The 20,806-nt window shown below is 41.2% G+C and overlaps 1 protein-coding gene across 1 annotated transcript in view; it reads right to left on the reverse strand.

Moving 5' to 3' along the window:
• acss3 (acyl-CoA synthetase short chain family member 3) overlaps positions 1–20,806 on the reverse strand; it is a 39,354-nt gene that overhangs the window by 13,577 nt on the left and 4,971 nt on the right. Inside the window, exons 5-9 of the mRNA XM_041963938.1 lie at positions 19,650–19,790; positions 18,869–18,949; positions 18,375–18,470; positions 15,542–15,693; positions 8,713–8,816 (exon numbers count right to left, since the gene is read on the reverse strand). Coding sequence (XP_041819872.1) covers positions 8,713–8,816; positions 15,542–15,693; positions 18,375–18,470; positions 18,869–18,949; positions 19,650–19,790 — 574 coding nt within the window. The remainder of the gene's footprint in view (positions 1–8,712; positions 8,817–15,541; positions 15,694–18,374; positions 18,471–18,868; positions 18,950–19,649; positions 19,791–20,806) is intronic.

Here is a 20,806-nt window from a genome sequence, read left to right on the forward strand (position 1 = left end):
GAGCAATCGCGTATAACATGCGCACACACATGCACACACATCCAACGCGCTCTCCCATTTACAGCTCGGACTTTTCAATTTTATTCCATCAGCTAAAAACATTGCCTCCCTTATCACTTTTCAGACAGCTCGGCTCATTTGCTCAGAGCTGAGTTTATGCATACAAATTCACTACTTAACTTGCTAATGAAAGACCCCCGTCTTGTGCCTGAGAAACCTCAGCAGACAAATGCTACAATGGCTTGGAATGAATGCCAGACGAATTCCCAGGTTGGAGAGCTGATGACAGCGGCCCCCAGTAAACAACGAGGTAACACAGACATGGCACCTCGGCTCTCAGAGATGTAATTACAGGAGCAACGGCATCTGCGCTACTGTCTCTGCAGCAATGCAATGAGACCAAGTGAGCGGCAGCAGCTTTTTGGTGCTTGGTGTTGAATGACACGAAGCACAAAGCCAAAGGCTCCCACACATCTCCCAACGGTGGGCAACAGAGCACGGGGGTGAAATGACTCAGGCACAATCTTACTGAAATGAAATGTATTCTGATTTGTTTTTAAAAAAAGAAGCTGTGGGACCGGTCTATGTGGAGAAAAGTGGTGGGAAAGAATACAAATAAGGTCAGGGGGGAAAGTTGGAGGGCTCTTATTACAATTCTAGTTTATGCATGTGAGCAAATATACACCATAGGAATTAGGCTGAAATGTCATTTGAAATGAAAGGGTGTCCACATGTTTCCCACAGAAGGCCAATAATGTAACTTAATGGGGAACCATGAGATGGCTACTAAACTGAACGGTATAAAACTTAACTTTCCTGCTGCAAGACACAAAGTTATTAAACCTGTTGTAATCTTACATGATTAAAAACAACTCAACATCCACATGTCCCTAATATACACCATGTACATTTAATGAACACCAAGTTTTAAGTCAATTATTGGACACTGGAAGTATCTCCACAGCCGAACATTACGCCCATATGTGATTGCTCAACACTGCCTAACAAAGGTATGGGCTTTAATCTGTTATTACATCAGCTTCCATTCTTCTGGGAAGGTTTCCTACAAGATTTGTAGCCACTATAACGTGACTGAGGTTGACCTCTGATGTTGGGTGATAAGACTTGGCTTGACCTTGGCGGTTGAGATCAGGGCCCTGCCAGTCAAGTTTATCCACACTGAACTGGAAGAACCAAAAACTTTGCAGATGGTGGCAATGTCATGAAAAGAGCCTTTCACAAACTACTGCCACAAAGTTGGAAGCAATCTATTGTCTTGAGTATCACTGTATGCAAGGGTGTCCACATATTTTTGACCATGTAGTGCAATTTACTACTACTACAATTAAAAATGCAGCTTAAGTTTGCTTAACTGTTTCTTTCTCAGGCTGAAGATCAGTTTTATGTGAATCAAATGGCAGCAAGTTTGTTCATTAACAACTTTCATTTTTTGCCCTTCTTTATTAATAGATTTTCTTTGTGAGCTGGTTCTAAAAAAATCTGAATCCAATCATCACTGCCAGAGTGCAAGTAATAAATAAAATCTGGATTATTTGCTGTTAAATTCATAATAGGGATGTCCTGTCAATGCAAAACCTAGTTCTCTTAATCAATCATTCTTCTGGATTATCTTCTCAGGCATGGCAGGGTTAATATCTTGACCACTGAGAAGCTTCTTATGAAGAGACATCCTGCAGGAGAGGGTACATTCAGATTTAAATCAACACTGCAGAGGTTACAGTCCTGTAAATATTCCTGCTGAGTTTACGGCTTTCAGGTTAAGAGTTCTTAACCCCTGATCCAATGTATTGTTGACTGTGTGCTGACTGAGTGAATGCTGGCCTGTTAAAAGCCTGTTTTTCTTCAGTGAGAGGGTGGTGTTTTCAAGGAGGCTGTAAAACTGCCTTTCACAGACCGTCTGAGGCTCTGACTTCAGGAGGAGGATGTGTGGAAAACAATCCAGTGCCAGCACTGCATTTGGCAAAGGCCAGGGAGAGAAATTGTCAGTTCTACAGTTTATTTGACAAGACAGGTGCTTTGAGAAGGTCCAGGTCACTTTTTAAAGATAATTCCATTCTGTGTACAAAGGCATCTGCTGTCTGTCTGACAGAGTCAGAGAAACAAAGACAAACAGAGAGAGACACGAACACCTAAAACACTACTCTAAGCCCGTCCACCAGCACTCACTGGTGAGGCAGCCAAACCCTGCCAACTGGAAACACACATTTGTTGCCAGGCAACACCAGTGACATCAGCAACCTTCATCATCACCCCCCTCCACCCCCTGCCAATGGCACTTGGGTCTTAAAATAGCGCTCAGATTATTATCTCGCTTCAAAATGGCAGACATTTTCTCATATGCACATAAGGGGAGGTGAGCTGGGCTGCCGGTGGCTTCAGGTGGCTCAAAGGTGACAGACTGTGCACGCATGTCGGTCCTGGGTGAGTGTGAGATTAGTAGGCGGTGTTAATTCATGTGTAGGTCTGTGTGCATGTGAAAGAAGCATATAAACACAGAGAATATAATGATAACAAAGCTAAAAGGGAGAGACTGAGGAAGAAGCGCAGGTGAAATAAAAAGCAGCGTGGTGTAATGTCTGGCTTGATGGGACAGGATGAATCAGCACATCAGATGACAGCGGGAGGCTGAGAAATGATTGAGTCCACTGCACATGGGAATAACGAGCACACCAATCACTTCCACTCTGTATCAGGAAACTAATCTCGCCTGCACCAGCCAAGCGATTCAGAGCAAAAACTAATCATCGAGCTAAATTGGTCAAATTAGTGAGATTCTTGTCTGTGAGCTTGTTAGCACAATTAAAAATTTCCAGCAAAGAATTTCAGATTTGATATAGCATGCAATCACTGAGAAAAATGTATGTTTGACAAGTGTGGAAAAACTATTTGTCTGTGGATATGTATTTTACAGAACCCCCCTGATATCCAGGCCTGCTGGCAATATCTTTTTAAATCTGAGTAACTGAGACATGCTTCAACCCGTGACCTATTCTCTCGTTTAGGTCTCTCTCCATTGCACCATCATGGCAAACTGTTTTGTGTCAGCTGACTTTCTTTTATTTCTCCAACCAGGGCCTTGTGCAGATCTGAGGACAGCTCTGCTGAGAGTGCTGTTGGCTCTTTGTGTTATATGACTGTTTACCAGTCAGCAGTGATACACAGTTGGCTGCGAGGTAAGGAAAGCCCCCAGAGGATGGATGGGAAAAAATGATACAAACCAAACTCTGAGCCGTTTTTAATCTTTTCAGCCCATGCTCCCGACACAGTTGATGAACTTTTACCAGCCTTGGGAGCTGATGTCAAAGATGCATCTTATAACAGGAGCTGGAAAACACACACTCTGTTTGATAAACAAAGAATTGTGCAGTGATGATACAGCAGCTTTACACCGAGGAGTTGGAGAATACGCTTCAAAAGTCTGTCAGAGACAGGCGCCTAGGGTAGGGGTTCAAATAAAATCAAGTGACAAATATTTTATTTCATTTATTATTAATTTAGGAACCTTCCACTTAAAGTGAATTCAGATGAACTGCATGTTTTTCAGCTGTCAATGACACATACTATAGCTTGCCAACTGAGAATTGTAATAGCTAAAGGAGCAACTCTGGTCCACTGAACTACATCTCCAAGGACTTCTTTTCAATCCTTCCAACAATACAAGACAATATAATTGAAATGGCCTTGCAAAACTAAATAACATTAAAAATCTATATTGTATACAGCTATATCATCAGGGATGTAATATGTTGCTAACCTGTTACCCAAAACCCTAAAGCAGGCATCACAAACCGGTTCCATAAAGGGCCGCATGGCTGCACGTTTTCATTCCAACCAAGGAGGAACACACCAGGCTAGAATCAATTAATCAGCTGATCTCAGTCTTCCGCTGATAACTAAGTGATCCCTTGATGTTGATTGGTTGGCCTGATGTGCTCCTCCTGGGTTGGAATGAAAACCTGCATCCACGCGGCCCTTTATGGAACCGGTTTGAGATGCCTGCCCTAAAGGAACTCACATTACTCTGCTTCAAAAATGTGTGCCACTCTGTTCGCCTACTGTTCTCCTCATTGCTCATGGTGGTTGTTTTCTCACCATCGAGTTCAGCTTTCGGCTGCTGAATCTCACATTCCAGGATTACAAGCGTGCAGCTGGAGAGATTTATGAGCAACTGCACTGGCGATTGATTTTGTTCAATTTCTATCTCGCAACCACAAAGGGCAAAGCCCCGTACAAGCAGAAGTACAGATTTATCAATATTTATAGATGAAAACCAAATGCGCGAGAGAGCAACTTAAGACGACTGCCACGAGTTTGAAAAATTGTTGATTCTGAGCTGGAAGCCAGAGGAAAAACTCTGGTTTTCAGGTGTTCAGATTATAATGAGTTTCTTTAGGAGGAGTCTGTCCCCCCATTCTGTGATGAGTAAACGAGCCTTGAATGTTTAACTTGCCATTGACCGAGTTGCTTCTCTTTTGCAGGAGGGGGAGATGAAGGAGGGTTGTCTTGGGACAGACATTGCTAAAAGTTGCTTGATCGATGTTCCGTCTCCAGAGAGACCGCCGAAGTGTGCACCGTGACTACCAAAGCAAGCGACTCGTGAACTCAGTACAGGCAGAAGGAAACTGCATAAACACAGATTTTCATCTTTTACTGCCATTTGATACTTGTGTGTCAATAAAAAAAATATTGATAAATCTAAACTTCTTTTATGCGCGGCATTATATAATCACATGCATGAGGTTTTTGGAAGAAGTCCATAGGTTTGTGACAGCAAAGGTGTGCTTGAGCAAGACACTTAAAGGCTGGCATTCATTTATATTTTCATCACTAACAATTCTCCTGAAGAAACTAAAACCAGCAATTAATCTATCCTCACAATAAGCAGGTTTGTGGCCCGTGGTGAAGAATGAAACAATATATTACACCTATTTTTGTTGTTGCACACATGCGTAAGCTACATAAAGCTGCAGCAATACTCGTCAGTATGATAAATTAATTGTCGGTTTTAGTCTTTTCTGGGAAATTGTTAACAAAGATAAAATAACGGCAGCTGACAACGAGTGATGCAATGATGTGGATGTGGAAAAAGTGTTGCTGGAAAACAGGTGAGCTCAGACTGCTCCAGAAAAATAAAACTCTGAAAAGTTGCTTTGTTCCTACAGAAATGACAAACTAATGATGATTTAATGAATATGTATAACATGGTAGGAGTCTCTTTCACTCACGCATTTGAAATCAAGCTGCCTCAGACATACAAAGAGAAAGCAAGTGAGACCAGGAGTGACCCATTCTACCGTGAAAAAGTGGAGAACACATTTGGACTGCAGCGTTGGCTGCCAGCTGCCAGTTATTGAGTTTAGCAGGGGGTGAAAAATCCAATGGGATTTACACATCTAGACAGAAATCAAGAGGACGGCAGAGGTTTTTCTCCAAACTCAATAAATCACCTAGCTGGGATAGCCACGAAGTGTGACAGGATTTTGTTTTGGTGCGCATGTGTGTCTGTGAGGGAGAAAGGAAGTGAGATTCAAACTTAACTGAGAAACAAACACCCCCGTGTTCAAGTGAAAGAAATGTTGGCTCACAAACACTGATCCTGAACAGAGAAAGATGGGAATCAGCAGCTCTGTTCCACACATCCAAGCTAAAGAAAGTGTTAATAAAGTCTGCACTGCTGGTCAGACACAATCAAAGATGGAGGTACAGGTAAAGAGCATGGGATGCATTCTGCAAAGCAGAGTAAACAAATAAATCACACAGCACCAAAAGGCTTGCAAATGTCATAATCTTGTGTTTGCCTGTGTGCATTGCTGCCTATTCTAAACCCTTCAACTCCCCCACAGCTCATATGAACAGTAAATGCTCATCCAAAAGCCTTATGTAATAAAAGATCAGAGCGCAGATATTTAAACTGAGCATGAAAATACCACAGAGAGGGAATTCACTGCCATTATAGCACTGCTGCAAATTGATTTTCACTTTCTATGAGCCCACTGCTAAGCACAGGCCACAGTGTACATAGCTGTGTCCCAATTCAGGGGCTGGATGGTCACCACTCAGGAGGGTGTGATCATCGGTAAACCCACAGACCAGCCTGAACCCACACCTCCACAATTGATGAGACAGTCTAGCCTCACAAATACAGAAACTCTGTCTTCTGTCTCATAAAAGCAAAAATGGCTAACTTTACTGGGGTGTTGTTCTCAAGATTACAGACAAAGTGGTACATTTCCAAACTACTGAAAAGAACCTTGGAGTCCATTCCTGGCTTCCATCATATACATACTGAAGTGTTCTTTTTTGTTTTGTTTCTGATCATATAGATCATGTTTACCATTAAGGGCTATTTGAGGTAAATGACTGGTAATTATGTGTGTGTCAAGGGCTAACATTGACAGAATTTTGACAGGCTTAGCTGGAATGTCCGTCCCCTTTAGGGGTTCGGCTTTGAAATGGAATGCAGCACATATGTGACAAGCCTACAGCTGGATTAGCCACTTGATTGCAAGAGCCTGAATTGATTAATCATATTTCTGCAGAATTGCAGTATTGAGCTTCTCACACTTTCACCATTGAGCTCAGACAGACCAATCAGCCGATTGGGCTAATCTGCGTTCAGATCAGAGTGTGCTGCCTGTACAAACTCAAGGTCGATGGCTTTCCAACAGTCCAACAACACTATTGATTCCATATTTAACACAGAGCTGTCGTCTTGTCCAGCATCGATCCTCCATTTGCACAGGCAGGATATTACAAAACAAAGAGATATCCAATTGTGCTCTTTCACTGTCGCTGACATATTTATCATTGTTGACTAGAACTTGGGGAGGACGGCAATCAAAGGCGGGGCACGACATTAGCATGGTGGCACACTGCCTGAATTCAAGCCCCCCATCCAAAAGGCTAACAGTGTCTTATCCATTCAACAACCATGACAAGGCAGGCCTGGGAACAATGAAGGGAATGCAGAGAACTCAAGATTCAGATGACATGTTATCATCGACACCCACAACAGCCATGTTGTATAACAGGGCGGTTGTAAATGGAGAAAAGGGAGATGACACACTTTAACAGAAAATGCAAACTCACTCTTCCTTGTCTAATGTACCAACATTGGACTGCGAGTTAAGGGGCATAACCTAGCAGGCCTTTAAATGATGGCCATGACTCACCCTCTGTGAGCATGACATTAATTTAAAGTGCATTGGTGCAATGTGGCACTGAGATATCGTCTATGTTAATGAACCCAAGGCATCTGCAACAAGGCTGATTAACCAGAACTTATTGTAATCTTGTTAAAGCGAAAATTCGACAGAATTCACATGCAGCTGGTTAGGTCCCGTTTTGTATATTTTGGACTCTAAGTTAGGAATAAGAGGGTAAACACTCATTATCAAGTTGCCTGACTGAATGCATGCTTCAGTGGGAAAGCTATTTTTCAATTTCCACTCCTGAACTGATGGACAAGGTTCCCATGATTGTTTTCTTTCCTTTATCTCGTTGCTAAGCACACAGCTTAGTCCTCACATATCCGGCAGTCACTCAGTGTCTCAAATGGGTGCAAAGTCAATTGAACATTAGTGAACTCATGAAAGGCAATGCCAATCAAACCCATTGTTTAAATGTAGCCCAGGAATGTGACCGGATGAAGAAATGTTCCTTGGGAGTTTTCTCACCTGTCTATGGCTACAAGATCTATAGTAGCTTGTCCTACTGGGTATTAGGTGGTAATAGACAATATACTGATGAGGAGTTGCATGACACAGATATCAGCCTTATTGCATGTATATACTCAAAAAACGTAAACATTTCAACACAAAAGAATTATGTCTTTCCTCCTAATTATGATTGGGATTCAAATAACTGGTGCCAATAATGACACATCACATTATGTGATGATCAGTTCCAAGAGAAGCTGAGAAATTCAATTGGAAATGTCATAATTACCTCACTGGAAGTGGCTCAACCCCCTGGTCTACATAAAAAACATTAATCAAAGAGGGAAGTATGATAAAATGTGCTTTAACAGGCTTTCAGGGAATAGTGATCTCCAAGAGTTAGGTCTCTTCTCAAGGCAAAGCTAATGTCAACGGGCTAATAAAATACAGTAAAGAACACATTTATAGTCTTCTCACTCTGATAAGCTTAACACAAGACTGAGTCTTAAAGATCAAGTTGAAACATCATACACAGGTCATGCTAATAAAGTACTTCAGGTCCTCGAGTATCTATATCAGAAGAACGTAATCCCTAAAGTTTAAAATCATAGAGGTTCTCAAGCTACTAAACTGATATAATTAAAAGTGCACTGCAAGGCAGCTTCACACACAGCATATGGTCGGGGACAAATGGTTGAACAATTTTTACTTCAACCACCAGAAATCCTGTGACATTAAGTCTATGAACTGCACATTCTGCATGCTCGCTGAGCTGTTACGTGATGCAAGAGACAAAAGAGGCAGGAGCCACTTTGCATTGGATTGTCAAGTCTCTCCTACTTCCTGTCCAATGTGGGCTAAGCGTGAAAATGTATTAAGTCAGATAAGACAGGTGCAATACATTTTTTGATTTATATCGAAATGTTTGCCAGTGCAGCTTCAAATGCAGTGCATCAACAAGGTAAAAATCATGGTTCTCTGACTCAGATCTCTCTTTCTGATTTCTGTGTTTAGAAAGCAGAAACCTTCCTACCAGTCTGCCACCAGTGATCCAGGACAGGAACCCCAAAGCTCTTCTTTGCCCACTCCAAAGTCTCCACATCACAACGCTCTCCTGCAAGGAATAAAGACCGCATCCTGCAAGGACACAGAGCGCATCTGTCAATCATCTTGAGGAAACATGACATATACTCTCTCACAGGAATGGCGACAATAACACAACATCTATGCAACAGCAAAATATACTTTTTGTTTTATTTTTTGAGTGTGAGTGTCCAGATGCTCAAACCAGTCTTTAAGACAAAAAATGGGATGTACAGACTTAACAGTAATGCACTACTTATCAGAATTTGTCTCAAAGGGCCTGCAACAAATTCGAGCAATTTAGTGTGGAGCCACGATGGATTTTTGCCATCTGTATTTTTAAGCGTGCTAATTATATATACTTCACTTATTTCTATTAAATGAGAGATCCTCAAAACTGTGCAGCTTGTGAGCTGGTGATTTACCTCCTCGCTTTGTGTGTTTTGCAAATTGAAACACTTGTGTTATGAAAAAATTCATATCAATTGCGAACTGTCAGACCTACTATAAACTATGGCTGATAACCTCTTGATACTCTTGACTGTGACTTATGCAATATGTCTTAAAGGGAAAATATGTTTGGATCACAACCAGTTTGCCTTCAAGACAGCACCCTCCACTTCATTTTCCCTGCACTCCTGGCTCCGACTGAGGCACCCTTTCCACTGCCTCCAACAATGTCTATAGATCTTGTCACCTTTGCTGACTAAAGGATCTTTGCGCCCCGCCTTTGAGGTTTGCCTCCTTACAGTCACATTTATCAGGTCAATAGAGGTGAATCCTTGTTAGTGTTAAGAATCGCCTTCACTGGAGTCCCCCAGAGCTCAGTACTTAGCCATTTCCTTTAAATGTCAAGGCAGAAAACATTTAATTCCACTTTTTCCTTCCATCTGAATCTTGCATTTTGATTCATCTCAAAGGCATTTTCAAGTTGGATGTCTTCCAGGAAATACAGTCTTGGAAAGACTAGGCTGTTCTTTTCCCCAGTGTGGAAGAGACCCTGAGTCATGGAGTGCCTAGAGACGACAAACTCTTGCAAGGACATCTGAGCATATCGAAGTCCCTCCACTACAAGTCCCTCCTTGTTCAAGTTTTAGTTTCCTTCAAGTTTGGACAACTGCTACACGCTGGCTTCATGAAACCCTCCCTCCATGCCCTGCAAGTGACCCAAATCACTGCAGTTTCTATCTTCAGCCTCCCTCATTTCTCCAACATCATTCTCTCCCAAACTTCCTCTGACGGCTGCCCACGGCTGCTCATATCTAATTCACAACACTGCTGGCTGCTCACAACATGGCTGTGGAGAGATCTGTAACCCCTATAAGTCTAGGCCACAGGGCAGCCATGGATGCTAGTTCGATTGCTACATTTTCCCACAAATGACTGCTGGTCATTACTCATCACTCTCAACCCTCCACAATGGCAAAATGACCTTCCAAGTCCAATCAAACTTGAAGTCACATCCTATCTTCTGTAACAGGCAAAAACATTTTCGTCATGTCACTCTCTCCCCACTGAATACTATCTTTTCTTCTCCCGCTCTCTCGCCACAGGCAATATTTCATTCTCTTTTTCGAGCACTGCTCGATTGCTGATTGTTCCTTGGTCTCGGGAATATTATGTAGTCTGGCTTCTGTGGTGTTTCACTCACACTGTGATTGTGGACAATGGGCCACAAAAACAGAGAATTCATGTCAGTAAGCTCAACAACAGCCAAAACATGCTGCTGTTGTTGATCAAGACCGGGATGTGGAAGGATGCAAGAGAGCCTCTCAGTACCCACACAACACTACCCTCCGAAAATGGAAGGGGGGGATTTTAGGATCAAGCACCTGTAGATTAGTTTTAAATCTGATTAAAATTTTCCTTTGATGTCCAGTCTTGATTGGTTTGTTATTTCATAAAAGATAAAAGAGGATACATCAAGTAATAATGGGCTAATGGGTAACAGTTATCTTTAGCGTTGACATACTGGAGGTAACATTGCGTAATATAACGTCACAATCAGTATGTAACAGGCATTATCATTTATAGTCATAGAGAAAAACATTATTGATAAGTGATGACTGTTTTGTTTATAGATAAGCTGACCACCCCAATCAACACATAATTTAAAACTGATTGCTGTGTATGTTCGCTTCCATTTGATTAATATGTACACATTTCAATTAAGTGTTTATATGCATTATGACTTTGTTTACTGACATGACAATTTGGCACCAACCTTGCATTTGTGTTGATCAAGAACATTATGGTTATTTGACTCATGATAACAGCTTTAATGAAATTCCTACAGTGTATCAAATATAAAAAAGTACATCAAGGACCATACTGAAGCCTCTGGATTAACAATGTACATCATTCTGCCATCAGATACTGAGCTACATAGCATGTGGAATAAATGAATGATTGACTCACTGACCCAGCAGTGACCTTATGTTCCACCTAAACAGCATTACACTCCCACTACCATGCTTCCACTTATCCAAGGACAATTCAGATTCACTGTGGTTTTCAGGCTTTCGAAGGAGCTCAATGGAAGTACAAGTTTGGAGGATTCTTGCAGACAGTGCGACCTCAGAAGTGGTGGTGGGAGGGCGATGGTTTGGCTGTGGGCCAAGATCAAGGACTGTGCACTGAGTCGGCAACAGCCAGAGTAAACATCCGTCTTCTGTTTTCAGGAAGAAAAGGACTGTAAGAAAAGCTCAGCTTTCTAAATTGTTTCTTAAAAGCAAATCAAGGACAATATATAAAACCTTAATTATGGCAATGTGGGAGTAATTTCATATTATACCTACATGGCATAAAGCCACAATGTTTTTTTCCACATCTCAGCAGCTTGTTTGTTTTTCCCTAACCTTGTGTCAAATGATAATGCCTTGTTTATCTTACGTATTTACTTCACTGCCAAAAATTTCATGTCTACTGATTGAATGTAGGAAAATAATTAACTATGAATCAAGCAACATTTGTTTCAAAATAAACATGTCCCTATGCATACAGTATAAGGACAAACAAATATTGAATTGTTCTACAATTAGACCAACAAATGTACCACCAGCTAAGTTTACCCTCAGATCCACTCGAGGTTGTTGGTGTTGGTAAGACACAATGATGGAAAATGTGATCTGAAGCAAATATTGTGTCTCAACACAAACACCGTCCAACAAGAGCGCTGCAGGAGACCGATTTTTGTAGGCTAATCCAGAAGTTAGTATCACCCTGGTTCTACCGACAAAAGGCCAGTGGGTACTTGAGGATACCACTGCACCGGACTGTAGAGGAGCTGAGCAGCTCCTTCAGTGGCTGCACCCTCAGTGCAGGAGGGAGCGCTACTGCTACAGAGCTTCTGTAACAGTAAATTTCTCCAGTGTGAGATTAATAAAGTCTTATCTTATCTTAATATAAACGAATTACACCACAGTCACACGACTTCAACGTCACCACCACTACGCTTCCTAACACACTGTACTACACACACTTTACAATAAACTGATAAATCAACAAGTTGTCAAGTTTGAGTTAGAATAGTTTGCAAGAGTAGAAGTATAAACACAGCAAGACTGCAATGGATTAACGTGTGGATGAATTTCCATGTCTGGCTCGATGGCGTTAAAGTCCCAGACAACATCCGTAGTCTCATTTAGCCACCTGTTGGCAACAGCCTTTTTCAAGACACAAGTGGCATATTTACTTAAGTATTTTATGTCATCAAACAAAGCATGTAAATCTCTTAAGCTTTTCTTAACCACAGACCTTATTTCAGGCATCTAACCAAAAACCTATTCAAAAAAACCTATTGACTTTGAGATGAGAGAACCAGAAGTGCGACAGAGCTAACTCATTTCAGTGTTTTAGGAGTCATTCCTGCTGCACTCTATCAAGACCCACAGCAGGTTAATCAATAACAACTATTTCTATTCTAGTTTGCAAAGATAAGGCCATAGTAATCTTTATAGTATGAGGCTAATAAAGCAGAAAACAACATGTTCTTGGTGGTTAAGGTTATCCATGTGAAGGCCTTTTGTGTACGAAGTCTTCATATTGGTAATGTGCTCAACTCTGTGACGTCAGTGTGACAAACTTGTGGGGATAAAAGAGAGACACTGATTTAAACAAATGAGAATACAGCTGAAGATGTTGGCAGTGATATGTTCCACACAGATGGACATAAAATCCCCAAAACTAGTGTGTGAGCCAAAATGTCTGAGCATGACTTCTTGTGTGTGTGTGTGTGTGTTGGTGTTAAGAGCTGCAACTGTGCAACATGAAAATGCATCCACAACATGGGACAAGCAGACTAGCGGTATATTCTCAGGAGTATATTTAAATGAAAGGCAAGCAAGGTACAAACATCACCACCTTTAACAGCACCAGGCTTTACGGTGCACCAAAAAGCACTACAGACTGGAGTCATGCATTTTGTCACTCATTTATGCGGGAGGCTTCCAGCATTGAGTTCGTTCTCCCATCTTTAAGACACTACTGACAGAGTGTCTGCCCCTTTTGTCATGCTACATTTTTGCAGAGCACTGCTGCCATCACAGCTTTAGACGGCCCTGCAGCCAGACTCTCAAAGTAGTTTTCACATCCATGCTGACAAGTAATGTAGTTCAAGCACACTGATGAGGGTCCAGGGCTATTACACTTAAACTGGCAATGGAGGGAGTAAATGTATCATAGTGTCAATAAACTGCAGACAGTATTTGAGTTGTATCAAATTATCATTTGAGGCCTCTCTAGCGTGAAATGATGTGTTTGATAGTAAAGTAAACAGAGTTTTGTAAAAGATTTTACTATTTCCATCTATGTACTTTTAATTAAAACAAGCACTATTAATACCGACATAATCTCCATATGAAGTAGCAAAATGCATCGACTAGATCTGGATCCATTCTGCGTTATTGTCACAAACAGTATGCTACGATGAATTTTTCACGTGCATCTACACCACACAGCCTAGAGACGTCAGTCTGGCCTGCTGAGTTGAACGCAATCTACAGAATCAATACAAGGTGGAGTTACCATGACCAAGAAATCAAATACAAGTAAGCCCTCTTAAAAGAAAGGCTGGATTATCTAGATATTTGATGCTTTCCTATGATTCATGGAGCAAATTCAACACAGAGACAAGCATAGGCACATAAATTGTCATTAACTGCTCCTCTACACTCAATACATGAAAACATTTTAAATTCCATGAGAATATTGAACATTCGGTTTCAAAATGCCATGTTTTATTGGCATAAAACGTCTTTTTGCGACTATAAAATTGAAAGGACAACATCGACCAGTTACTGAACCGCTCTGCACTAAAATGAAACCGTGTTTCATGGCTTCCTTTGTATTGCTGCCCTGTGTCATGGTGACGTGTATTGTTCAGCGCCAAAGGGAAATGCAGTTATCTTTCACCAACCTTCCTCCTTCAAGGGGAAAAGACACATTAAGAACGAGAAAGTGTGCACAGAGCTAGCGTGTCGCTTAAATGACTGATTGTGACAGGGTTGAAACTGAGAGGATAAATACCACCAATATTTGAGGCATTAATACTGTAGAAAACAACCTCCATTTGCAAGAACAGCATTTTAAAAGGTGCTATGCTTCAGCACAGCGAACAACCAAAGATCGACAAATTCAGCACACAATGCCAGAGTCACTGAATGATTCACTGAGGCCATAGGTCACCCATGCGCTGAATTGCTTTATGATTGTGTGCTTAGAGGCATTTTCAGACTGCTGAACAGAATGAAAGTGGTGAATTGACACTACCACCCCTTAGGTTCAAGCTTTTCAGCACTGCACCAAACAATTAGCAATTGTGATAATCTCAGCAAGTATTTGAACCCCCCCCCGGGGCCAAACTAATACCATAAAAAATGTTTGTTTTAACTGTGAGCTAAAGAAGCCCTTTACGTGAACAGTGAGACAGGAGCCGGGAAACAAGCTCATGTGGTATGATTTAATGCAGGCGGGCTGCAGCAACCTGCCGTTGTTTGTTATCCATCCTTAATACCCAAGCGAGTCGAACTGAGGTACAGACTATGAGCAATGGAGGTGGAAAAGAGCTGTGCATCAGCAGATGGCCGGAGACTAACGAGAGGCTGGCCAGGCTGTGCAGAACACTGACAGCCATGAGATGCTTTAACACATCACTCTTGGTATTTCAAAGCCCAACAAACAAACTGGAGTTGAGGGTTAAGGCCTTTACATGTTGTGCTCACTGTTCTCACATCAAAGTTCCTCAGAAGAACCAGATAATGAAACATTACTTCTGCATTTCAATGTATCAGTAAGTTGTTATGGATCATAGTCTTGAAGAAAATTTTAAATCATACACATAGCTGTACTGAAAAAAATAGTTTTTGAATAGCCAAACTTGTGTGTGGGCTTCTCTTACATTTGAGATTTTCAATCACCATTAGGGCTGAAACCAACTATTATTCCTGCATCAATCATCTATAAAATGTCAGAAAATAGTGAACAATGGCCATCACAAGTTTCCACAGCCGATGGTAACATCCCTCAAGTTGTTTAGCTTTGTTTTGCAAATTACAATCAGAAGAAAGCAGCAAATCTTCACCTTTGAGAGGCTGGAATCAAACGGATCAATCAATTCTTTTTGGTCATTTTAACAATCTATTAATCAACTAGTCATTTTAGGAATATTCTCCATGGTACAACATGAAGTGTATTCCTTCATCTAGTGCTGAATTTATTATAAATACTGCCCTATCAACAGTTTGTTTAGTGCTGGTTGTAGGGAAAGTGTTGCCATCTACCTGGACAGGGGGTACTTTTTCCCAACTGCAGCATGGGGATCCTGCTGGCGAATGGCTCTGATGGCGGTGGGTGCTGTGAACATGGAGGAGGCGCCATTTTCAGACAGGACACGGAAGAATGCCCCAGGGTCTGGAGTTCCCACAGGCTTTCCCTGTAAACAGACAACACGGCAACAGCTGCTAAGTTCAAAAACTGTAAGATGGATGCAGGCACATAAATCATATGACGGACTGCCTACAGAGGGAATAGCAGATACTCAGATTATTATGGAAGCTCAAAAACATGACAGCAATATTTCTACAATGTTCCACAGTACAAATTTATTTGAACCTTTAACTACAAAGCATGAATATTCATAGAGCAGCTGTTTAAATTGGAGATGCTGCCCTGCAGACAGATGGGCCCGGGAAGCCAAGGATTAGAAAACACAGTTGTACTATAGGAGTACTGTTTGTCTAGAAGAGAAGACATAGACAACAGATGCCTACAGGCAAGTGCCTCCAACAGCAATTTCCATTGTATTTCTGGTATTCAACTATCCTGCCCCTCCAGCGAGAAGACAAGTGCAGATGAATGAGAATGGTAAACAGCAGTAGTGAGTTCTGGCTGTCATTTTTGCTCTGGATAAATATTTGTCTTTGTGTACTGATCAGAAGAAAGACAAAAGAATGACAACATCTTGCCTGAAGAAAGGCGGGCTGCTAGAACAAGAGCCATGCTGGGTGTGTCACGTGGCACACACTGATAAAACTGATCACGTGGCAAACACTGATTAAACATTGATTTACATAGAGACAGAGTGCTAATGTAATGAGCAGTCCTTAGAATAAGAAAGACACTGCAATATATGGAAAGATCAACAGAAAGGCACACATCCCTCTTAGCCTTGGTCTACAGATTTTGTTACATGCTAATAATCCTCCATATAATAAGCAGCCTGCATAGCCAGTGGGTGGCGAGCTCTCAAGGCAAAGCCAAATTGCCTGTAATAATCATATGCATCAATATCAAGAGGCTGTTCAAAACATACAATCATGCAGAAAATATTTCATTTAAGCTTGTTTATTCCTTTACCGTTCATCTTCATGAGAAGTGAGGTGTGCTGCATGTCAATGCTGTGCTCCTTAAGGTTTTGAGCCGATACTGTTGGATAAAATCAACATTTTTCTGAAATGTATTTAATGCATTTGTTCCAGTCTATTCCACTCAGCTCCCATATATGAATATGTATTAAAATGTTTAATTCAAACAAAATAAAATATTTACTGTGCTGCATGATTGAGATACTGTTCGGTGGTTAAATTAATGTCATAAAGACAGGATGAACATTGAGAGCTATGGACTGACTCTTGACAGTGAAATGTAGCAGCCAGAGTCAAAAATGGCAACAGGGTAAAACAGTTCAGCACATCTTGAACTCAGTTGACATAAACTGGAGTCATTAACCAAATATGGATGTATTGAGCTTGCAGAGCCAACAAAGGCTGATACGAAACTGACGTTAACCCTCCAGGGTTGGAAATCCCACCAGCATTACAGAAAAGACATTTTAACAAACCACTTCGAAAAGAGTTTTTGTGTTAGAAACACACAAAATAACAACATACACATTTCAGTCTGAGTCAAAAAGCAGCTCTTAATGGCCCACCAAATAGAGCAAATGCGGCTGTTCATATGATAACAAGATGATAATTCAGCAGTGGATATTGGCTCATTACCAGGCCAGAAACTGTGTGAAAACAGCCAACTTGACTCTTATAAACACAAGCACGTTTGGACTGTTTTTCACATCAAGTGATGAAGATGGCACACAGATGCTTCTCTAATGCTGAAACCTTGCAACAGATACTGCAAGCGAGCAACGATGGCAGCAACTTCTCCTCGGATGACAGCAACAAGGACAGAGAGCAGGACTGTTGAGCTTTGAGTTGATCCCTATGGGGATGTCTGTGATGAGTAAGTGAATTATTTTACCTCTGTCAACTCTGCACAGGCACAGCACACCACATTATTTTCTATAGTTAAAACTTCTGTCATAAAGCAGCTTGTATGAAAGTAGGCTAAAACTTCTCCTTCAGTGCAGCACATTTTAAAACTGCATCATTTCATGCACATTGCAGCCAGCAAAGTCAACTCTTTACCCTTAAGTTTGAGTTACTGTAATTGAAACTTTTCATTCTTTTCAATATATTTTCTCAGTTTTTGCTCCCTAATGTTCTGAGCAGCCGTCTCACTGATCATATATTTTATGGGTCATCATCATATCAGGCTCCTGTAGCGTAATGTTGCGTGCCATACAAAATAAGATTGTAATATTCATTGGAGCCTAGTAAATCAGTCTCATGGAGGTTGTGACATTCCAAACTGATAGGCCATTACCTTGAGCAGTGAGGAGGGTCAGTGTTAACGGTGTGTTGACACCTACTTCATCAATATTCATTGTGTTGGCCACGAGTTTTGAAAAAAGGTGTCATTCCAAAGGTCTAAGGCTTCAGTAGTTAAACCACATGACATTTCTGACCAAGACCTCTGAAAATGGTGGTGATTTAAACAAAAATCTGCTCTCAGATTATTGGTGCTGAGTGTGCGATGAATAAAAGCATGCATCACTTTGGGATCAATGTTTTACACATAGGTGATATATATAAACATGTTAAGGCAGGTCAAACTACCTCAAAAGTGTGTGGCAGGCCTTCAGCGGGTTAAAACCTGACTTAAACATCTTTGCAAGTTGTGTAATTCAGGATTTATTGCACATGCTCTGGTATTTCTTGTCGTTTGCAAAACTGCTGTAATTAGTTTTAGATATTAATCTTGTCTATGGGGACATACCTCAAAGAGAATTGTGCTGTTACCATGGAGCAGGGGACCATAGCAGATGTACGAATGGCCGACCACCCAGCCCAGGTCCGAAGCTGCCCACCAAACCTGCAACAGGTTAAACAAGATACCGTGGTATATTTGTGAAATAGCACAGTGCAGAGTGTTGCTTACTAAGTGGAGAGAATTCTATTAACTCTGTCTTTTAATTGCCTTTGCAGCTTCAAAAGCTAAGGCTATAAACATCTACAGTACTTGAAGGCCTTATAAATGTAAATCAAACAGCTTCTGTTATATAAGTGATAAATATAAATGAAAATAAAGAACACAAGCAAAACATACTACTTCCAAAATTTATGACCATTCAGTTACCATAAATATTCCATGGCGATCAAATCTTCTTTCAAGTACAGAACAATCTATCTCTATCTGCTGACTGCATGTTCTTTGTTCTCAAGCATGGCAAGCATGGCTCTAACTGAGAGGAGGGTGCTTTATTGCCTTACATCTCCAGGACTGAGTCCATAAATATTTGACATGGTCCATTTCAGCATCACAGCATAGCCTGCAGTGTCTCGCACAACACCCTGGGGGACAAGATAAGAAAAACATCATACGAGTGACAGGTATTGCGCTCGGCAAAGAGGAGGGGGTTTAATATCAATCTAAACACAGTCGCTCTGCACTGCTGTATTTTGTTTTCAAATGGCTGCTCCTCAAACCGACTGCAATTTCCAGCTTTTATTAGGTAATAGTGCTGCATGAATATTTCTGAGCAAAACAGTGTGTCCTCACGTCCACAATTATGAGTTTCTCTCAAAGTTATGGTCTCCCTACAGCAATAACTGAGGAAGTCACAGTAACTCACAGAGGAAAAAAGCGGGCAATAACAGCGCTATTAAGCTCAAGAACTGGCCAGCAGGTGGATATTTTATATCATCTCTTGGTCAAAGGCAAAATGGTGCTATTTGAAAGGAGCTTGGGGTTTGTTCCATTTGAAACAGCCTGCAGGCAATTCCTCCTGCATGAGCTCCATGCATGCTCGGTCTTATTTATGTCACGGTCATGGTGTTTAGATTGGGCCTGAATTGTTTTGCAGAGTCAAAGAGCAAATGAGTCACACAGAAGCTCTTCACAGATCTGACAGCATTTAGACAAGCAGGGCCCAGACTAAATCTCATAACTCGCCTTCGTGAGAATGTGTGTGACATGACTTCCATAACCCTATGAATCACTATTGATTTCTATTTTCCCCTGCTGCTGATCATGACCCTGTAACGTCAGTACCTTTGGTGTTCCTGTGGTCCCAGATGTATAGAGGACATAGAGAGGGTGGTTGGAGGGAACAGAAACACAGTCATGCGGCTGAGCTGTGGCCATCTCTTCCTCCCAGTCCAGACTCAACTCCGGACTCATCGATACTTTCTCCTAAAACACACAGGAAAATGAGAACCATACACTGTCTGTGACTGCTCTATATCCGTGGGTGTTCATATAAGTTATTGATCAATGCAACTGAGTGAGGTATGTTAGATTTGCAGATTTCAGATAGATTTTTCCTCAGTTTGGGTAAAAGAGACACACAAACTCAGTCCTACTACATATATATTTTACATGGTGATATATCTTCACTATACGATTCTGTTTAAAGTCTGTCCTTAATCCCATCAATCACCACATTCTGTTGTAGTCACCATCTGAGGTAATGTCAGGTCACAGATTAATGCCCCTTACGTCTCTGACACCTATCTCACTTCAAACTTTTGGGAATCTCTTTGATACTTTTAATTTCATTAACATTTAAATCACTCTGGGAGGTTTAAGACAAGTCCTGATCACTTCTTTCTCTGGTTCCAAGCGAATGAGCAGACCCATGCAGACTCTTGAGGCAGAGGACAGATAGCCCACAGAATGTCCAGCTTTCTGAAACGCATCGCTTTTTATTCACTTTATTCAACACCAAGCCAGAGTTAAACTCGCCTGATTTAACAAGGCTTTCATGTCGGAAGTCACCGCACCGCAACCTCTTGCTGGCTGAATGCAGTAATTGATAATGCAGCCGCAACCATCCTCAAAGTGGTGCTTCACATGATTTTAAGCAGGGATTGCGTTTCCACTGAATTTCCTGTGAAAACTATTTCTCTGAGTTCACTGATAACAGCCTAATGTCAACCATGCACATCTTCCAAAGAAAAGATCAGTCACTGATAGATACCACTGGAGTATCCACACCAGATAAAATAAATTGTGTTAATTTAAGACAACTGCAGTCAGACAGAGGTACATGGCGTAACTGATAACAAATGCGATCTAAAACATGGAGGAAAGGAATTTGAGAAGAATGATGGCAATACTGTATAATCAATTTCAAGAATAACTTGTTTTCCAGGTCTAAAATTCAGCACTTTTCTACTCTGTGAAGGCGAAGCAAATTTCAGCTTGCT

Source organism: Chelmon rostratus, chromosome 22 (assembly GCF_017976325.1).
Source record: "Chelmon rostratus isolate fCheRos1 chromosome 22, fCheRos1.pri, whole genome shotgun sequence".
In the NCBI taxonomy this organism is placed as follows: Eukaryota; Metazoa; Chordata; class Actinopteri; order Chaetodontiformes; family Chaetodontidae; genus Chelmon; species Chelmon rostratus.